Raw genomic sequence first — 21,671 nt, 5'->3', positions numbered from 1 at the left:
CCTTCTCCTTCCATCTTGGCAAGCATGCTTAAAAGATTCTATACATGCCCACAATATTCAAGTGTTCTTATTTTCTCTTCCACTATGTACCTTTCTGTATGCCTCTTGGTCTTTGTAGCCTTTTCTTTCCAAGATAATATGTATAGCTTCATATGCCTCTTGGTCTTGTTACCATTTTATTTCTAAGACACTATGACTATTCATGTGGATGACTCTGTTACTCCTTCAAGGATTGGAACCTATTCCCTTTTGATACAATAGTTGTAAAACACCTTAGTACCCACATTATTTATTCCGCCTCTTGGTTATATCACACTGTTTTAGTATCACGGCACTTTGATCCTTACTCACATATACTTTTTGCAACCAAACACCTCGTGTTTTCACATCCATCAACCAAAATACGACAAGATATTAGCTTTTATGTCTACCTCTAGTATGAATTCTCCTTTGTCACTACAAGGTCCACAAAAGGGACGTGGAAGTAGAGATTCAAATTTAGTTTTAAAATGTAATATGGACCAAAAAGAAAGTGCATTCTTCTTCCACATAGCATTGTTGCATTTCTTCAATGCACTCTATCAAGCCTCATGATTTTTAAATAGCAATTGCATTTCTTCAATGTATTCTATCAGTGCTCATGTTTTCCAACAAGATTTGCAATCTATTCTCACCCAAAAGGTTCATTTCCTCTTTGTATGCAATAACAGAGTGCAATCCATCCATTTAAACATGAGATACATTAGTGGATTATTATATACAAGCCCAATCTAGAGCCATTTACTTTCTTGAAATTGAAATCAAAAGACAATATGTATCTTTGTATTCCCATTCTGTATCAAATAGATAGTACTAATCTTACCTTATCAATGTCTTATTTTTCAAAAGAAAGTGAATAATGTGGATGCATGTGACCTTTCAAAGCATCCCAAAAGGATTGTCCGAAATGATTGAATAAATCCATTTCAATCACCATTCCAATCATATATTTATGATAGGTTTGAGCATTATGTACATCCTCTCAACAATTTGCCATCTCTTTGTGAATCATCCACATCTCCTTATGAATCGTTCATTGTCTCTAGGTCCCTTCTGTTTACATCTCTTGACAATGCTAAAAACTTGATCGATATCCTCGTGTGCATGTTGGACATACAAGAATCCTACTAATGTTGTTGAAGATTTGATAAGTAATAAACATTGAGAAAAAACACAACATGAATACATTCTTGTGTCCCTCTAACAACTATCTACTTTTATTATCAAAATTAGTAGTGACAGATGACCTTTGTTGCATGTATGCTAGAATGGATCACATTATGGATTATATAACCTAATTGGTATAACATTATTGCAAGGAAATATTCCATACATCACCAAAAAAACTAGAACACATGCACTAGTATCCCATATAAATGTGCCTTTCAAGAGTTCTTTGCTTGAAGTTTATGAAAAATGGCAAAAAAGTAAGTAATAGTTGTCCTTTGGTTCACACCATCCATAAGAAGATGCATGTACTTTTCTAGTGTGAGATAATTTTTATTTCCGAAATGTAGATTATGATCCTCCCTTTTATACAACTTACTTTCCTATGGACTAGGCGCACTTTCAATTTTTAATTTTAAGTAAACACAACCATTTCATTTTGACTTCTTTTGCCTCTTTAAAATTTTCACAATCGCAAGGCTTTTTTGTTAGATTGTATGTGAAGTGTATGAAGGACCATCCCCATGCCCTCTTTCCATTATTTTTTATACAAAAGTTCGTGGTAATTCATCCTCATGCAATCCTACTATAATGGTACATGTATTTTCTATAAAATCCTTTGGTATTTTTCTTAACTTTTAAAAGAGATTTCTATTATTTCTAGGGCTCTAATTTTTTTAAATTTGTGTTGAAATGTAATTATCAATTTTTTTAAATTTGTGTTGAAAGGTAATTATCAAATTTTTACCCGAGATGAGGCATTATTGTGACAAGTCATGCTTCATTTTGAGTTATACAAGTTTTTTAATTTGTAAAGACTATGTTCCTTCACATGCTAAAATTGTTATCTACTTCATGTATAGCATGCACTTCCTATTTCATATGTTTCTCAAAATGAGTAATTTTCAACAAATTCTATGCCTGATAATTGTGTTCTTAAGTAAATCAACAACGCACTATTTCTCTTGCCATCAAGCTACAAAATTGTGAAGAATGTGTTTTCGGATGGATTTAACTAGATGCTCTATAAGCTTGAGTGGTCAATATGATCTTATGTGTCAATATCCCTTGCCCTTTGTCTAATCCTCCAAGAGCAACCATTTAATTCTCCTAAGGTAATAGGGTTCTTTGAGGTTTCATTAGAGTGGACGAATTTCTTATCCTTCACACACCACTGTGGGCATGTGCTACAAGACACAATGTGCTTGGAATGCAAGAATTTTTAATCATTTTCTTGCAATGAGATTTCATCAAATCTGACACTTTACATAAAAAAGGCAACATAGGATATTGCTCTTTTTGTACTTTGTATGTTAATGAATGACTTGATCATCACTCATTCCAATGGCATCTTATTTCATAGGTCAGAACTCACCTCACATCAAAATTTGACATTAAAAATACGAGAGAACTCCATTATTTTCTTGGCAAAGAAATATGGAGGGATGGCAATAGCATCATGCTCACATACAATGCTCACACTTGGAAAAGCATCCTCCACAAGTAGTTCTAATGGAAGTACATGAGGAAATGACAATGTGGTGAATCACTCATAAAGATAGGCTCCTAAACAACAGAAGAAACAACCTGGATTCGAAGACATGAATTGGAAGGAATAAATAGAAGTCATGGCCAAGATAGCAAGAGAATAAAAGATGTTGACAACAAATGAGATGTAGTAGCCACATCATAATACGTGGCAAGACAAGAAAAAGATACATGGTAGATAAAAGAGATATGCCCTTGGGTAGCATAGCACATGCCACACAAAGGTATGAGTAAAAGGCAAGCTGCCACATGGCATGGAGGAGATATCCCACATGTGAGCAAGCATATGGATTAAGTACCCTCACCTATAAAAAGGAGGTTCATTTGAAGTAATATCAATCAAGCACTTTGCACTATCTCAAGATTCTCTTTATGAGTCCAAGCTATTTTTTTTTTGAACCTAATTGACTTGAGGTACATGTCATGAGCACTCTCTTCATCATGTTTGCACTTAGGTTGCATCCTCCTTAGATTAGTATTGTGTTAGGATGTTTTCTCATGACTAGGAGAGGTGGACGCATATAAGTTCTTCAGTAGTTTCTTTTACATGATTACTACAAACCACTCCCAACTCCAATTGAACGTAACATCAAATTGTCGGGTCATGACAAACCTTCAAGACATGACAAACCCCCTAATATGGATCCTCATTAGTACTGATAGCTTATTGAAAGCTTGCCTCGTTTAGCACTCGCCAGGTCAGACATCACTCTCCGTCAATTCATGCAGCTCCTAATGGCTCTCCGTAATCCATATCAAGGGATTAGACCATCTAGGTCTTTTGTGGGCAGATACACTTATGAAGATCCATTGAGTTTTTCTATATGAAACTAATCTTCATAGTCGAACCCTAGCAAACTATTTGACCTTCAGTGAAGGTGAGATTTTAAAAATCTCAATCAGTAATATATTTCAACCTAGAATCTCCCCATGCCCACATCCAAGTTGCTCACAAGGCTAAATACATTCAATTTTTTTCTCAAGGGCTTGTAGGAAGGAGGCTCCCCGGCCCCCCCACACCAAATACATATATCTACCCCTCATCCCCCTCATGCTTCTCATTATTGCTCCCCCTTCCTTCCCTTCTCAGCCCTCCCCTCTCCTTCCCTCCAAGCCCTCCCCTCTCCTTCCCTCCACTAATCATTACTTGCGACTGTTTGGAATAAGCATTTTTTTGTTACATAACAGGTTAGAGCTGAATGCCAAACCCCATTAACCAAAATCTTCTGATCTTCGACAACAGTTGATATCGCAAGGACTGCAGACGCTTCATCTTTCTTCTGTTTAACCATTGGCCTTGACAGGCTTTTTTTTAAGATCCACTGTTACAAAATATGCTTGCAAAAACTTCCTTGAACACCCAGCTGAATATTCGGTTGAATGCAAGGGAGAGACTAAGTTTTTAAGAGGATCCATCTTAAGGGTTAACTGGTGATCGAGTCCACCCGCCAGATGTTTCTGTGGAGCTTCCAGTGCGCTTAAAGATCACCCTCTGATTTTTTCTCAAATGCAAATAGTCTACCTGTAGAAAAGCGAGTGGTACATTTCATTTAAGGAATACACAACTGATAATCTTGTCATAAGGCATTTGACATGGACACATTTAGTATTACGAGATGCCGTTAGTATTGACTAAAACCAAACAGAACTTTTTGCTTCATACATCCAAGATTCGCTTTCTCAACTTGGTTCAAGCATAGTAAAAGTTTGAGAGGGCAAGGGACAGCCCCACACACACCTCTTGAGGATCAAGAATCACCAGACAAAAGGCATCAACTGGACTTTGTAAAGGATCCAATTTCGCCTCAGCCACAGGAGCACTAGGGATGATTGGAAGCCCAGGTGGAGGACCAATAAATTGTAACCTCGATTTCATTGAGAGTCCAAACCATGCCTTTTCCCTGATCTGCGTTCATCCAATTATAATGTCAATTTTTTTTAAACAAATACAGAATACTGAAACGAAATGTCATTAACATACCAGTCTTTTGACCTGAATTAACACCTTGATTATCTTTCATCTTAGCTTCATGACTAATTGCAGAAAGGTCAATAATATGAATGTGTTTCTATGCAACTGACCGCATTAAAGCATATCCAGAATATAAATTTACACAATAATTTGTGTATCTTATTCTATCCTGTGCAGAACACAATTCGATAGACCACTCCGGCAGTCATTCACCCTAGCAAAAGCTTTGAAAGGTACTAATTATGTTCATAATAGAAACCTGTCATAACATTCTTACCTGACTGAGTAGCAAGGATTCAAAAACATGAATTGTACTCAATCAGGAGAGGAAACATACTCATCTTCTCGCATCATGACAAGTCATTTTCTAACTCTCTCAAAAGTGCAAAAATCACAAAGCACATCCTCCATTCAAGATAATTCTATGGGTTCAAACCATAGTGGTAAGAGGCAGATAAGGCTTGCCGGGGCCAGCATCATCCAAGCATCTGTCATATGCATCAACTCTGTAAAGTCCTCTAAGCAATGTGCCAATCAACACTATATCCGTAAAAACCTCATATCCATTTCAGCCTTAGCTACTTGGTGGATATTTCGTTCTCGTTGATGGTGTTAGGTGTGCAGTTTATGATGTTACACATGCCTTTACCGCCTGGTACATATAGTACATTGTGTAGACTGACTACACCACCAGATATTGAAGTAATGGCAACTTGCCCAATGCCTTTTACTGAATAAGATGCATTATTTGCACATGTAACGGTTCCTCCCTTTGGTGCATATACAAGTGAGCTGAATAACTTCTTGCAAAAAGTGATGTGCTTGCTAGCACAGCTATCAAAGAACCAGGCATCAGAAGCATCGAGAACTATCATACAGGTATCATGAATAGAAGGATTGTACTCACAAGTAACAAGAAAAGCCCAATGCTGATCATGTGGAAAATTGGTTGTCTCATGCCTGTCATCTATACTATGAACACTAGAAACAACAAGACCCGACTCCCTTTCATATACAATTCTCTTTTTGCACTCAGTGATGTCATGCCCAGGTTTCCTGCAATAGTTACATCTCTTTTTCTTTTTCTTCTCTCCAGAAGACGATGCATCAGAGGAATGACCAGCATGTGTATGAAGGGACTTACCAACTGAAACTTTTCCCTTGCCCTTGTTTCTATGCTGTGTAGCAAAGGCTTAATCACTAGCCATAGAAGCATTTCTATTCACACGGCTTTTTCCTCCTGTAACAAAAGGGCAACCAGTTGGTCAAAAGAGTAGTGGTTGGCATTGGCCCATGGCAACAAACCGCAAAGTAGTTGAAAAGCCCTGGTAGGAATCAGGCAATTCATAAGTGTCACGGATACAAGCTGAGAATCTAGGACTACCTCATCAATATTTGCCAATTGCTCTTTCAAATCCTTAGCACTGATAAGATAAGCATCCATGTTACCACTCTCTTTAAGCTTGAAATCCTTCAGCTGCTTGCAGAGATAGGCCACTCTAGCCTCATTCCGCAACCTAGCAAGCTAATCCCATGCTTGTTTAGCTATCTTGCATGAACGGATATGAGGGATAATATCCTTAACTGAGAGAGCAATCAAGGCATGTGCTTTGGCATCACGTCCTGAGTAGGAGGCAAAGTACCTGTAGTGGAAGAGGCAACTGCACTAAAAGAAGCATAAGACCCATCACCCGATGAGCCTGAGGCAGTACTAAATGTATCAGAGGCATAAGGTCTAGTGGGTCTGACCTCAGTACCTGTAACCATATTCCAAAGATTCTTGGCAACCAAGACATGCCCCATCATATAAGCCCACATGGGGTAATTTGTGCCATCAAGTCTGTCCTCAGATCCAAGCATCCCAAACCAGTCATCGTTGTTGCCAGCCATAGTGCAAAAATGCAAGGCAAAAGCACCAATTGACAATGCAAATGAGAGGAGTGCAATCTTCAAATCCAAAAGGCAATTTACTGCACAAGCTTCAAAGCTTTTTCACTGCAAATATGTGGCTTTCACAAGGTGTACATGCTGCAAAAAAGACTTCCAAAGGCAAACGCGGCCTTCCAAGGCAACACGGGGCCTTTCCATAGTTCCTAGGAACCAAAAGAAAAGCCTGTTTTGCTGGAAGTAAAAGAAGGCAATGCAGTAGGAGCATACCAAGTGATTTTGATCAAAATTACAGCAAGAAAAAGTCTCCAAACTTAAGGACAGGTAGTCCCCCTTGTAGGAGAGGTGAAATGGACAGCAAATGGCAACTGAGGGTGCCGAAAGAAGCTGGAATGTGGAATTACAGCAAGAGTATATGCCCCACAGCAATCAAGAGCTCGTATGGAGGCTCCCACAAGTGAAGGCCAGCAGGAGTACACACCTGCATTCCATAGCTCCTCCACTTGTTTGCCTGATTTGGAAACTGCAAAGGTCTCTCCTATAGGACTTCCGATAAGCATCTGATGCGACTCCTTACATGCATGGCCGAGACTCCCCAAATCCATCTATCTAAAAAACCCAATCTCTGCATAGTGCCCTCTGGAAAGGACCACTCTATCCTGTCATAAGCCTGCTCGAAATCCAAGAACAAGACTCTTATAGGCTGGGACTCCTCCCACAACCAATCCATTGCCTCCTAAAAGGTGAGGATGTTGTCCAGTATATTGTGCGACGTGGATGATGTCAACAAGGCTGCATGCTCATGACCTTGGCTAAGATCTTGTAAGTGCTCGGATCCCATAGCCACTGAAGCTGCATCCCTCCTAAGCAGGGTAAAGTTGCATCCCTCCTAAGCAGGGATCAGTCATCTGAAAGAACCGCTTGGTCATCCTATCTCCATGCTAAACCCATTGTGCCCTAGAAGAGTGATAAGAAAAGTCGAGTCAACGAATCTGCATGGCTTGAAGGTCTAATTGAGCACTCTCATAGCAATCTCCAAGCCACTGAGAGGTTGGGCCTTGCTCTCTAAGCCGCTCTATGGAAGCCAAATTCTGTCTCAATGCTCTCTAATGCTCCAGGAGAGAGTGACATCAATAAAGACCCTCAGCTTGTAGCGCCTCAATACTCCTCTGAATCGCCAATGCTACCTCGTGGCCTAACCATCTGTGGGGGGCCTCTGGCCACTGCCATATCGCTGCCGCGGCCTATTGCACCTTCTCCTCTTGAAGCGATGCACCGGAGATACAAACCTACTTCTATGGTGGAAGTCCACGATGGGACTGCTCTGAGCAAAGCACGATCAGGGAGTTATCTGACATTGTCATTTGTATGCAGAAACCCATGGCTCCCCCTCTGTGCATCACCCAATCTCCCACATAGAATCTATCCAATGTCTCTAGCAATCCAAGTTACCCATCCATAATCCAAGCCATACTACCCGCTCAGTAGTAAGCTCACCCCGGTCGAGCACATATGGAGCAAGTATCTCCAATACTGAAATGCAGACCCCCAGCTCCTACCTACTCTTGCTAGGAGGAGACGGCGCCAGCGTCGATGTCTGTTGCTGAAAACATGTGCTGAGGATAAACACTGCCCATTCCACCACAGCCCTCTACAACCATTAATTTAGTTTCAGCTGCTATGGTTGCTGTCGCACGCGATCATGGGAGTTCATGCACATCCAAACTCACAAGGTTTGGCTCAAGGGGGGATGGGGTGGCGAACAGGCCTTTTTATGAGAGGAAGCCTATGTAACAACTGAGGACTTTTGAGGGGGAGGGGAGGGTTGGCGAGGGGGAGGGGGAAGGGGGAGGGGATAGGATGGAGACTAATCTGTCTTTGTGCTACATAACATGCACTGAATCAACGAAGAGGTCAGCACACCCAACCACCTAGTGCACCGGTTCAACAACCAATGTGTACTCTGTCTGAGTGGCACATCTGGCTCTACAAGGCCCAAATCTCTCTTGCCATGAGCGTGAGCTAGCTGGAAAGTAGCTGTCCGTCCATGTAGAACTCCTTCCCCTGCTGCCCCATTTGACTACATCATCCAATCAAAGAGAATCGGAGTCCGCTGAGCGCTCCTCCTCTCCTATGGCGCGGAGTTGAAGCTCCAGAAAGGACGGGGCAGGCTTACAACTATGGCAATGGCAACCTGTCGGAGGTAGAACTGGCATCCCTAGTGCAAGCAAGTAGTTGTCAAGAATGTCTAGATAATTCCAGGGCCCCGGTCGCTGGAGCTCTTGTGGAAGGGGCTCAACGTAATGTTAGTAAAATATTAAATCAAAGGAACCTCTCCAATCTCACAACAAGGTAAGAGATATCTGGTATATGCAGTCGACAGAACAGCAAACTCCATTTATGAGCCATCAAATTGTGGAGTACAAGTATGAGATGCTGCTCTAAAAGTACAGAAAAGTGCAGACCAAAACCGAGAACGAACTGTTGAAGAGACTGTTGCAAACTCTCCTTTTCTGCGCAATGCTGAAGTCTTGAATGGATGAGGAGGTAGCTATTGAAGGTTCAATATACATTGGACCCAAATGTTTGTAGGATGGATGATGGGGGAATGGTACCCTTTAAAGGTGGAGACAAAACTATTCGTCACAAGAAAAAGTAAGGCACTTCCTGGATTAAATGCTTTGAGCCAGGCCTCGAAAGAAATTGCCCTTTTGCTTTTTGGGAGTTTTTAGGCTCACCTGGAGAATTTTACTTTGGAGCCTTGCTATGAAAAATTTTATGGCATTATTTCTTGATAATTATATTCAGATGAATGCTTTATACAGCTTTCTAATGACAATCATGGATGGTAGAGAGGATAGGATGCCCAATTTTCATGGAGTCCTTTAGGACACGGTTGGTACTTACAGAGATAATATTTTTAAGGATTTTGGCTGCTTTCCAAAAAGGGAAAGTTGTAAGACTAACACTTGCTGTATTATCCAGCTCGTTGTCCAAGGGTTAGTATTGTAACAAAAGGGTAATGAAGGCAGGTTACCTTTTATCTCCATGAAGTCCCCCAAACTCCCAAAGGAGTACCGCTCCATTCTGTCTTCTATCAAGGGTTTCTTTGGCAGTTCTGCTAGAGTCGCTGACCACAGCAGCATCGTTCCTAGTAGAGATGGGGTCCCTAGGCTTAGAGAGATAGTAGAGTGGCTAGAGGTTCTGTCAGAGGAGATCCTCCTTAAAACCTTGGACGGGGGCACTCTTCAACAAAGAGTCTATGTTTATAGACTTCTTGGGCATTGCTTGTGCTGCAGACACATGGGGCACCGCGCAAGATCCTGCACACATAGTATAGCTTGAGCTGTCGCTCAGCCGCCGTCTCACATAGGACATTAGTGGGGGGCCAAGCAAGTAGACCTCTGTCCCCTGGCAGACAACAGCATATGACACAAACTCCTTGGGTTGAGCCATGCAATGGATCATCATGGGCCTTGGATCTATGTAGACTGTCGGAAGCCAGGCAAGCGTGCCACGAAGAGTCGCAGATGCCAGGCATGTCATCGACATTGGGCCCCTGGATAGGCAGGAGGAGTAGATTGAGGAAGCCCCCTTAGGTCGACCTTAGACATTTGTGGGGGAGATCTTTTTTTATCTTCAGTAGACCCAGTTGTGTTGTCCGCGCCACAGCGCTCGATCCCGCTAAGTCCCTGAGTCCGAAGTGGGGGCCAAGCAAGTAGACCTCTGTCCCCTGGCAGACAACAGCATATGACACAAACTCCTTGGGTTGAGCCATGCAATGGATCATCATGGGCCTTGGATCTATGTAGACTGTCGGAAGCCAGGCAAGCGTGCCACGAAGAGTCGCAGATGCCAGGCATGTCATCGACATTGGGCCCCTGGATAGGCAGGAGGAGTAGATTGAGGAAGCCCCCTTAGGTCGACCTTAGACATTTGTGGGGGAGATCTTTTTTTATCTTCAGTAGACCCAGTTGTGTTGTCCGCGCCACAGCGCTCGATCCCGCTAAGTCCCTGAGTCCACTTCGGATCCGGATCCAGGCTCAAGGGAGGTGCCCCTTCCTAGTGCCCCCCCCCCCCCCCAACACACACACACACCCCTGCTATTCAGCCCTCCCCAATCTCTTGCTCTCAATCCCGATCTCGCTCTCCCTCCTCCCCTCCTTCCATCCCTTCTTTGAAGCCCCCTTCCTCTGCTGCCACCTCCATGAGGCCTGGGATCATCACTAACCATCCCCCCATCCCTCCCATTCCCCCCCTTCTTTTGTTGCCGCATCTTCGTCTTCTGCTCCCCCTCTTCCCTGTACTCACTGCCTCTCCTTCCCGTCCCCTCTCTTTTGCTTCGCTAGCCGCTCAGTGCTCGTCTCTACCCAGGCCTTAGGGTCAGAGTGCGGCATCACCATCCCAATGCCAGCCTGCTTTCTCTCAGGATCAGGGCATGCCCTTCCTTGAGCCGGCGCAAGTCCTCGACTTTCCTGAAAACTATAGGGATGAAGCTGTCAATCCTATGACAAACTAAGAGGTAGGTAAGGAGCATAAAGAGATGTACACGTATAGTTATACAGCCTCTATAACTAGGGCTTTCTGTATTTGTGATTGTAACAAATCGACCTAACGTCCAACACAGGTATATCTGTAGAGAAGTTTACACAACTAATGTAGATGTAAATCAAAAACAAAAAATTGTATACAGCGGTCATAGGTGTCTAGACTCTAGCCACATGATTACAGAGGTATTTTATACCATACAGAAAATTAGTTGCTTCCAGCATTGTCTTTTATAAGCACCCCCATTTTTGCTAGTGTACTTGAGCTACGGAGTTTAAATACTTTATTGGGTGAACTACCCTGAGTCTCAACCTCGATTGATATGCATAATTAGACTACTCATGCAGCAGTTATAAAATGCACAAGCCATTCACTTGCTGTACGGCCTGATACAGATGTGCATATGGCTTTCTGAGCAAACTTGCATCAACTTGCAGATACCTGATTTCCATTTGATTTTTTGAAAAGATAGAGCTTCTTACATTCACTCTCCTTGCCTCTGTCTCAGAGTTGCTTATAACATCTAGTACTCCTTGTATGCGAAACTGTTCCCATGAGCCTGTGAAATACCAGCAAATCTGCAAAACCCAATAAATACGGTGATCTAAAATGCTACAAAATCCTCAGAAAAAATTGTACAATCCCAAAATGGAAAAGTCAGATATCCTTCTTTAAGGCTGTGTTTGATGGTTAATCTCTCTCGCTCACTCTTTCCCACGCCGAATTATCAGGCTCACGTGTAGTCTTGTAATACTTGCTTGTGGGACAAAGCATGTGTGCGCATGGGAAAGATCATACATCAACCTATCCTCTCCTTTGTGCTACCGGGGAAATGAATGAGCCTGTAAAGAAACAGCCTGCTAGCCTGCCACGCTCGAATAATAGAAGTTAGTTGATGCAAGTGCTTGATAAACACAAAGAAAGAAATCTACGAGGTGATAAAGTTTCATTATATTAACGGGTGAGCACAACCTATAGCAAGATTACAAAAAGACATGCATCTCTGTGAGAGCACAGCCTCTATGCATGATATTCGGTATCCGCGTGAAAACATTAGGAACTCTTGAATCCTCTCTCTCTCTCTCTCTCTCTCTCTCTCTCTCTCTCTCTCTCCCCCCCCCCGTACAGTCCCGTCGCACCTCTCCGTTAGCCGTACAGCCGTACAGTCTCGTTGTACCTCTCTGTTAGCCATACCGCTGTACAGCCCCTTCCTTCCGTACAGCTCTTCCCTCCATTAGCCGTCATACAACCGTTCCGTCAGTCACCGTACATCGTCTCCCTTCCATACAGTCCGTACCCATACTCATTACATCTGTGCATCAGAGCAGGAGGAGCAACGGAAGGCTTCGAATTCATGCCAGGCTGAGCTGAGCCCTTGGCTCAGCTTGGGGGTTAGCTTCAACAAAAGGGCACATCAAAGTCTGCACATACCATTATTTTATTTTTTTTTGCAAGAAAAGTACTTCATTAAGTACTTGAATAAAAACCGCAGAGCAAGCTCAAGTGCGGGAGTACATCATGTCAAGCATGAGAACAAGCCTCCTAGCAGTAGCAGTCCTGGAGGTTCCCTGTATGTTCGCCCAAATGGCCATCAAAGTGTGTATAGTATATGCCCAGATACTAGCCATAGTCTGAGAAGAGTGAACCTGGGAGTCCTCCAAAGCCTCTGACAATCTCATCCATCCTATGTGTGAGGAAAGGCCGTCTCTTACGACGCGTCAGTCGTCGATAGATCCCCTATGTGCCTCAGGTGACAGTCAGATGACTCAAAGCCTGCTCCTATGAACTGGGCTCTCGCCTCTCTGCACTCGTCGTCGAACCAAGGGTTCTGAGGCATCTTCCCATCTTAGAGCAACGTCCCATACCATGAGACAAGGGTGTCGGAGGTGCTAGTGATGTCTATCATCTCCAAGTAGAGCAGGTGGCTCATATACACTGGGTTCTGCAGCGATTTGATCCCGGGCTGCCAGTTTAGATTGCGAATAGCTTACTAGAGCTGCTAGCTCTCCTTAGAGCTACCCATACCAACTACATCCACCAACCAACAGAAGGCTCCAAGTGCCTCTCTCAAGAAAGCTCCTCCTGCACCTACCTGAGAGGTTTTCACCCTCCATCCTAACAAGCATTGAGTGCCACACACACTATTGTAATCATTACATAAAATACAAAGACATTACATACCCATGGCTTTGTTACTTGCTATCAAAACAAGCCAAGTACCTCAATAAAGTAGTCCTTTCAGTAAACCTGTGAGTTTCAGAGCCAATACTCCAGTCAACGCAAGTTGCTATAGAAGGCCCATTTCTGCTGCGATTTGATCCCCGGCTGCCAGTTTAGATTGCGAATAGCTTACTAGAGCTGCTAGCTCTCCTTAGAGCTACCCATACCAACTACATCCACCAACCGTCAGAAGGCTCCAAGTGCCTCTCTCAAGAAAGCTCCTCCTGCACCTACCTGAGAGGTTTTCACCCTCCATCCTAACAAGCATTGAGTGCCCCACATACTATTGTAATCATTACATAAAATACAAAGACATTACATACCCATGGCTTTGTTGCTTGCTATCAAAACAAGCCAAGTACCTCAATGAAGTAGTCCCTTCAGTAAACCTGTGAGTTTCAGAGCCAATACTCCAGTCAATGCAAGTTATTAATGTTACGGAATTGTATTTCCGATATTTCTTGCTATGGAAATTATTTTATTTTGTTCAAGTGTGACTATGGCAAAGTATTCCATAGGAGCACATCGGACGCGGCGGGAGTCCTAGTGGATGCTTTGTGGGGTTTAGTTAGGGATGCCTAACTACTTGTGTTTTTGTCAGGCTAGATGGCTAGTATTGTGGGTGATTCCATGTTAATACTAATGTCGCCAGTGTTACTAGTGTTATTGCAATTTGCCGCAAGCGTACAATTGTGTTGGGATTAGTTGGTGTGATGATTCATCAATTGATTGTAACAACTAACACAATTGACAACTTGAGTATAGATGATGTCTGGCAATTTACTTGCAGCTCTCAATGTCGCCTTTAAACTAGCTAATGAATTAAATATTAAAAGGACGTACTAATAGAATCCAATAACTCACTCAACCCACCCCTAAGCACTTTTGTCAGATGGACCTCTTGAAAAATGTAGAATAGTACGATCCAACTTATGAGAGAGCTATAAGTAAAAAAGAAAGAAAAAACGACAAAGACGATACAAAGAAGAAGAGAGGGACAATCGCAATGGGGAGGGGACAAGCGTGCGCCCCTCTGTGTGTGTGTCTTTTGGGTAGCACGTAAGCAAACTTACTTCGGCTAGTGGTTGATTTTGTATCTCCTGAATCTGCCAAAAAGAAGCCTGCTCAAAAACAGGCGTTGGACTGAAAATCACGACAAGTGCTACAGGACGTGAAGGTCCTTATTTATGCGTACCTTGTTGCTGCGACGATCCGTCGTAAATTGGAGCAGATCCGTTCCATCAATGAAACCTCTACAAACATAGTTTGGGATGAATAATCGAGGCATATAAGGGTTGACATAGTGAAAAAGCATCCAAAGAAAGAGCACCTGAAGACCACCGTGCGATTAGCGGGTCTGCCGTCCAGCCTCACGGTCGCCTGGCTCAATACAAAATACGTCAGTTGCACGGGTCAGAAAACTTCACGGCCCGAATCTCTGCCTAGCTTGGCACGAAAAATAGAGTACGAGGGGCAGCAGACCAGCTGAAAATACGAAGAATGCTGGAGATGAGCGTTAGTCTGTAAGGAAGTGGATAAAAGCTGTCGCCATTCAGCCATCGCTTAAGAATTGAGTGTGTGTGGCTGTTTGGAGTGCATGGGCTTATTATTACACCACCATCACAAGCATTTCTTTGCAGCTGAAAACGATGCAACATAAATGCTTGTAACCAGCCTAGTCTAACTCAAAGCTGGCCTCTCCTTAAGCCACGTGTGCATAACCCAACCGTTGGATTGCCTCTGATCCAAAGGATCTCAAGCTTTTTCTTTTAGAGATTTTCAGCCTTCAGACATCTCTTTTTATTTTAAGGTGATTGGTCCACTTATGCTCCATTGAATTGTTTATAGGCTCTTGTAAGGGGCTTTCAATGCATGCATTCAGTGACTTCGTCTTCTTTGGCCTGCCCTATTGAAGGTAAACTAGATTCTTTGGATCATTTTGCGCCTTGCGAGACTTGTAAATTCTTGATAGGTCCACGTGTGCAAGTGTCAGGGTTCATTTACTTCCTACAACGCGGAGCGACGCTACAGAGATGGCCAAATTGAATGCAAGCAACTCCAAGCCTATCGTGTGGACACTTACGAGCTTATTTGGCTTGAGAGATACAGCTTCCTACACTCCTATGGTGCTATCTTGGGTCGTTGAGAGTAGGGGTATTTTGGACAAAAGCTTGAAGGGTTCCGTTCTGAAGTCGTATTTTGGATCTTGTCTCGTAATCGGAGCTCCATACGCTTCATCTTTTGACTTTGTTGGATTCTTTGCATTCAGCCTCTCCCTTTTCTCATTGGAGTTTTCAATCTTTGTTATTAGAATGTCCAAGCTTCTTGCCTTGTTTTCATCACGACTGCACAAAGGTTTGTATGTCTACAAACCTTTGGAAGGGAATCTTTTTATGCCATTCATCATTCTTGCCATTGCTAAGGATACGCTGCAAGCGTTCAACCATTTTGCAAAATTTTAGGTTTTGTTGTTTGTGGCAAGAAGACTGGTCCAAGGCTCAGTTTGATGTGCTTTGCACTGTGAACAAGTTGCCATTGAGGTTTCCTTGGATGTAAGAAAACCGTTGGAAATTTGTAGGTTGCATCAGAATGACTCACGTCTAGAGAGAGCACTTCTAAGTAAGCTACCACCACTTCGCTTGCTCGCTGCTCAGAAGTCATCTATAGCTGTGGAAGCTTTGTTTGCCTATCCAGTTCTATCTTCGGAGCAAGAGTATACTTCGCCATGCGGGCTTTTGCTTTCGAACCAATGGAGTGGATTGGAAAGAAATATAGTGACTTAGCATTCCCTTGTTAGTTGCAGGAACCTCCCTGGATGGCTCCCTCCTTGGTCAATACGATGACAGCTACTACAAGTTTAAGGTGATCCCCAAACTATAGACTTTTCTTCCGTGAACATGTGATTAGCCTTATCATGTAACTTCACATGTTCTTGGTCTAGGTTTTGCATATCAGCGATTAGACTTGGGATGAAATTTCGGATTTGTTTGGCAAGAATCACCTACTCGTGTGACTAGCTTGGGTATGAATGCTTATCGCCTATCCCTTGTTTAGTCGTGGAAACATCCAAGTCAGTGAAATTCTTGTGTAGTATTCCTCTTGTAATGTTGATGGTTTTAGTTATCCTATCTATTTCCCATGTGCTATGAGGATGTTGGCTCACAATGTCTCTCTTTGACATTCACAAAGATTAAAGATTAACCAACTCACAATAAGAGATTAACTTCCATCGTGATTCACATCCCATGACCATGATTATGAGGCAATGGAAACTAGGAAATTCTCGTCTCCATAGCTATTTTTGAGACTTTTCCTCTGTTCGCCCATTCTTTCATTGTGAAGGAAAGCTTTACTTTTGCTGACTAGCAATTGCATGCTTCATCCGCTCCGAATCTCACATCCTTCCCACTTGTAAACTTTCGAGACATCGCTTTATATTTTATCTCTTTCCTCCATGTTTGGTCATGATCTCTCTCTTCACATACCTGCTATCAAGAGAGGCAAGTGCTCTTTTTCTTACTTCACCACATTTGTCCCTCACCTCCCTTCTTCAAGTTCCTATCTGCCCAAATAGACTCCAATGTGGAGTAGAGGATAGTGCTTGTTCAAGTTCCTATCTAGCCGAACAGACTCCAATGAGTTGAGTTAATTGGTTGCTCATCTTTGCTTCCGAAGAATTGGAAATCACAAAGACATGTTGGTTCATCTTTCATAATCTCACATCCGCTGCCCTTAACCCATTTCTTTTGAGTAGGCCTTTTGAATATCATTCATCTTGTTTAGGCTCCTAAATCTCAACCAACTCTAGATGTTCCTGAGAGTGCTCTCAACGGAAGCAAGAACGGAAGAAGGAGAGAGAGAGATAGAGAGCCACACAAGTTTGGTGGGTGCAGAACCACCCTAATCTTCTTTTTCATTCATTTATATATGTGTTTGAGTATTGTACATAACTAGGGTTAAGGCACAGTGACCTTTAACCCCACAACCTCCCACTTAAAGGACAATGTGCCTTTAAGGGAGAACAACCAGTGAGCATACTATCCAATGCCCATCAATACACGACAATACTCAAACCGCTGACTAGGTAGACTCTTCGTCAGCATATCTGCAGGGTTATCATCTGTATGAACCTTGACAAGCTCTATGCGCTTGTCCTCAACTACCTCCCTGATGAAATGGTACCTGACCTCAATGTGTTTGGTCTTTGCATGAAAGACCGGATTCCGTGCTAGCTGAATAGCACTCATGGAATCACTATGCAATGTCGGTACACCTCTATGAATCCCCAAATCTCCCACTAGCCGATCAAGCCATATAGCCTCCTTGCAACCCTCTGTGGCTGCAACATACTCAGCCTCTGTGGTAGACAAAGCAACGCACTTCTGTGCACGAGACATCCACGACACTGCACCACCTGCAAAGGTGAACACATAACCAGAAGTGGATCTCCTACTATCCACATGCCCTGCATAGTCTGAATCTGTGTACCCAAGTACACGCATGTCTCCTTTACCAAAGCAAATGCACATCTCCTTGGTACCCTTCATGTACCTCATGATGCACTTAACTGCCTCCCAATGCCTCTTTCCTGGATTAGCCATATACCGGCTAACAACTCCCACTGCAAATGCAATGTCTGGTCTAGTAGCTATCATAGCATACATAAGACTCCCAACTGCTGATGCATAAGGAACCTTGGCCATCATGGCCCTTTCCTCATCTGATTTGGGACTATCTGTATGACTCAGTTTCACATATGGAGGCAATGGAGTACTCACTGCCTTCCCCCCCTCCATATTGAAACGCTGTAATACTTTTGTAACATACTCTTTTTGTGAAAGCCAAAGGAGTTTCCTACTCCGATCACGCGTGATGCGCATACCAAGAATATGACCTGCAAATCCCAAATCCTTCATATCAAAGGCCTCAAGCAACTTGGCCTTTAATGCGTCTAGCTCATAAGTATTCTTGCTAGCCAATAGCATATCATCCACATATAGTGCCAAGATTATCAGGCTATTATCCTTGGCCCTTTTAGTGTAGAGGCAGTGATCAATTTCACTCCTTCTAAAACCCTGGGACCGAATGAAAGCATCAAACTTATGATACCATTCTCTAGGTGCTTGCTTAAGACCATAGAGACTCTATTTCAGCTTGCAAACTAAATGCTCTTTGCCCTTTTCTTCAAAGCCTTCCGGCTGCACCATGTAGATGTCCTCATGCAAATCCCCATGCAAGAAAGCTGTCTTGACATCCATTTGCATAAGCTCCATATCCTCTACTGCCACTAGTCCAAGCATGCATCTAAGTGTGGTCATCTTCACAACCGGAGAGAATATCTCATCAAAGTCCACACCCTTCTCTTGCTTGAACCCTTTAGCAACCAAACGGGCCTTGTATCTAGGCACATCATCACCTGTGACCTTCATTTTGTAAACCCATTTACATGGCAATGCTTTCTTTCCATGTGGCAAAGAAACCAAGTCCCAAGTCTTATTCTTCATAAGTGAACTCATCTCTGATTGCATAGCATACTCCCACTTGCGTTGATCCTCACGCATCATAGCCTCTCTATAGCAAGAAGGCTCCCCGCAATCAGTAAGCATCACATAATCTACCCCTGGAACAAACCTATCAGGCGGTCTAGACACTCTAGATGATCTTCTCAAGGGCATTTCAGCTTGCTGTCCCACTTGCATATCAACCACATTTGGCTCATCATTTCCACCAATAGATGATCCATCATCTACCCTTGATTGTATACCTGTGGGAGTACTTGATTGTACCATTTCTTGCACATTTGGTGCATGGACAGCTTGCTGTCTATCAACATATGCAGGTGGATTCACATCCTGGAAAGTGATTCTCCTCATTTCCACATCCCTCATGGGTGCCTTATGCATCTTCTTCTCATTGAAGACCACATCATGGCTGCGTATGATCTTCTTTGCTTCTGGATCCCAGAGACGATAGCCCATCTCTCCACTTTCACCATAACCCAGAAAGATGCATTTCCTAGACTTAGGATCTAGCTTCTTTCGAAGCTCTTTTGGCACATGTGCATATGCCTCACACCCAAATATACGCAAATGAGAGTAAGAGGGCTTCTTGCCACTCCATGCCTCTTCAGGAATACCACCATCCAAACTCTTACTAGGTGATCTATTGACCACATGCACTGCAGTCTTCATTGCCTCAGCCCAAAAACCACCAGAAAGACTTGCATTGGAAAGCATGCATTGCAACCTTTCTTGAATGGTACGGTTCATCTTTTCTGCAACTGGATTTTGCTCTGGAGTACGAGGGGATGTAAGCTCCCTCTTAATCCCACGAGTATCACAGAAATGCTGAAAGTCATGAGAGAGATACTCTCCACCATTGTCAGTCCGTAGGCATTTAAGCGTTCTACCTGACTGATTCTCAACCAAGGCCAGCCATTTCTGAAATACCTGGAACACATCACTCTTCTGAGCTATAGCATAAGCCCACACTTTCCTAGTTGCATCATCAATGAATGTCACATAGTATTCAGCCCCGCCTAATGACCGTGTAGGCATGGGACCACATACGTCTGAATGCACCAAATCAAGCATTTCAAACTCTTTCTTTCCCCTTCTTTTATGGGCTGATTTAGTCTGCTTCCCATAGAGACAGTGCTCACAAAATTCAAAATCAGAGAAACTCAAATGCGGTACATAACCCAAACGGCATAAGAGTTTCATTCCATTCTGGCTCATGTGCCCCAACCTGCAATGCCACAAAGAAGTGCTTGGCTGCTCGGTTATTGCAACAACATGATCAAATACCCCTGATACATGTAAGGGATACAAAGTCCCACACTTGGCACCCCTGGCCAAAAGCATAGAGCCCTTTTCAATTTTCCAACTCTAAAAGCCAAAAGTGGTGTGAAAACTAGCATCATCTAGCTGACCCACTGAAATAAGACTCTTGGTCAGCTTAGGCACATGTCTCACATGTTTCAAAACAAATCCAGACCCATTTGCAAAAGAAAACTTTATGTCACCTGCTCCCACTATGTCACATGCATAGTCATTTCCAAGATGCACACAACCTGTCTTTCCACTGTCATAAGTGGAGAACCATTCCCTATGGGGAGTAACATGGAATGAAGCACCAGAATCCAAAATCCAATCCTGGGAATATGCATCATCTGAAGTGGTAAGCAACTCTGCAGATAACAATGAAGAGAACATCATTGTCACTATCATGTGTGACTGCATTGATCTCCTCGATCTTCACTTTTCCTTTGTCCTCCCTTGGACTCTCTTCCTTTTTATTTGCACCCCAATTTGCATTCTTTTTCTTATCCTTTTGCTCTCTTTTCACCTTGTAGCAATCCTTTTTCATATGGCCCTTCTTGCCACAATGGTAACACTCAATGTTCCGTGCCCTGGATTTGCTACGAGACTTCCCTCTTTCTTGGGACTTCCCCCTGAACTGTGATCTGCCCCTTTGCACATTTAAGGCTGCATCCTGCTTGTTGCCATCCATAGACTTCCGTCTAATCTCCTCGGCCAACAAGCTACCCACAACATCATCAAATTTCAGTACTCCACTAGGTGCAGAGTTACTGACAGCTGTACGGAAGGTATCCCATGAGGATGGCAATGAACATAAGAGAAATATTGCCTTATTCATTTTCTGAGCCTGAAGCTGGCTGAAAATAATATTGAGTTCATTCAAGTGAGAAGCAATGGAGACCCCTTCCTTCATTTGCAGCTCAAACAACCTCTTCATGAGGTAAACTTTATTAGAGGCAGTTTCCTTTTCATAAGTGGCACACAGTTTCTTCCACAAATCTTCCGTAGTCTGCTCATTTACTACTGTGAAATAAACTGACTCTGCAAGATGAAGTCTAATAGTAGACTTTGCTAATGCATCCAACTCATTCCAATCATCCTCAAACATATTTGCAGGCTTAGCTTCAATCCCTGCCAAGGGTTTAATCTGCTTCTTTTGAATAAGCACATCCCTTATCTGTTCTTTCCACAAAGAAAAGTTTGTCCCATCAAACTTTTTAATGCTGAAAAACTCCTTTTCAGGCATGGAAGAGGATGCCATGATGCAAATAAAGCAAAATCCCAAATGCTAGTGCCTGCAAGAGAGAATCACACCAAATACCAGGTGCACCCAAATGTGTATGCCACAATAGAGTGAAATATCACCAAAACTCAAAACTCAAAGCATCTGACTCATGTGCATATACTATGCATCCATATGAGCAAATCTAGCCCAAAAGAAAATGCCAATAAGTGCCAAATGACTCAAG

The 21,671-nt window shown here is 43.0% G+C and overlaps 1 protein-coding gene across 3 annotated transcripts; it reads right to left on the bottom strand.

Moving 5' to 3' along the window:
- Positions 1–3,923: 3,923 nt before the first annotated feature.
- On the bottom strand, positions 3,924–15,044 carry LOC147898962 (Pyridoxamine 5'-phosphate oxidase family protein). 3 transcript variants are annotated; one of them, XM_087378450.1, is made up of 7 exons: positions 14,864–15,039; positions 14,712–14,761; positions 14,577–14,634; positions 14,455–14,487; positions 11,644–11,739; positions 4,493–4,660; positions 3,932–4,276 (listed from the first exon to the last, which is right to left on the bottom strand). In XM_087378450.1, exons 1-7 carry the CDS (start codon positions 14,939–14,941, stop codon positions 4,172–4,174), a joined length of 588 nt encoding a protein of 195 aa, XP_087234576.1. In that variant the 5' UTR covers positions 14,942–15,039; the 3' UTR covers positions 3,932–4,171. The 3 variants fall into 3 exon arrangements, with proteins under 3 accessions (XP_087234578.1, XP_087234577.1, XP_087234576.1); XM_087378452.1 differs by lacking the exon at positions 11,644–11,739 and having other exon boundaries at positions 3,924–4,276; positions 14,864–15,044; XM_087378451.1 differs by lacking the exon at positions 14,455–14,487 and having other exon boundaries at positions 3,927–4,276; positions 14,864–15,044.
- Between the last annotated feature and the right edge of the window lie 6,627 nt (positions 15,045–21,671).

The sequence above is a fragment of the Dipteris shenzhenensis genome, chromosome 8 (assembly GCF_047967505.1).
Source record: "Dipteris shenzhenensis isolate YYH24624 ecotype China chromosome 8, Dip_SZ_1.0, whole genome shotgun sequence".
In the NCBI taxonomy this organism is placed as follows: Eukaryota; Viridiplantae; Streptophyta; class Polypodiopsida; order Gleicheniales; family Dipteridaceae; genus Dipteris; species Dipteris shenzhenensis.
Note: the sequence above shows the minus strand (reverse complement) of the source record. Positions and strands in the feature narration are given on the sequence as shown.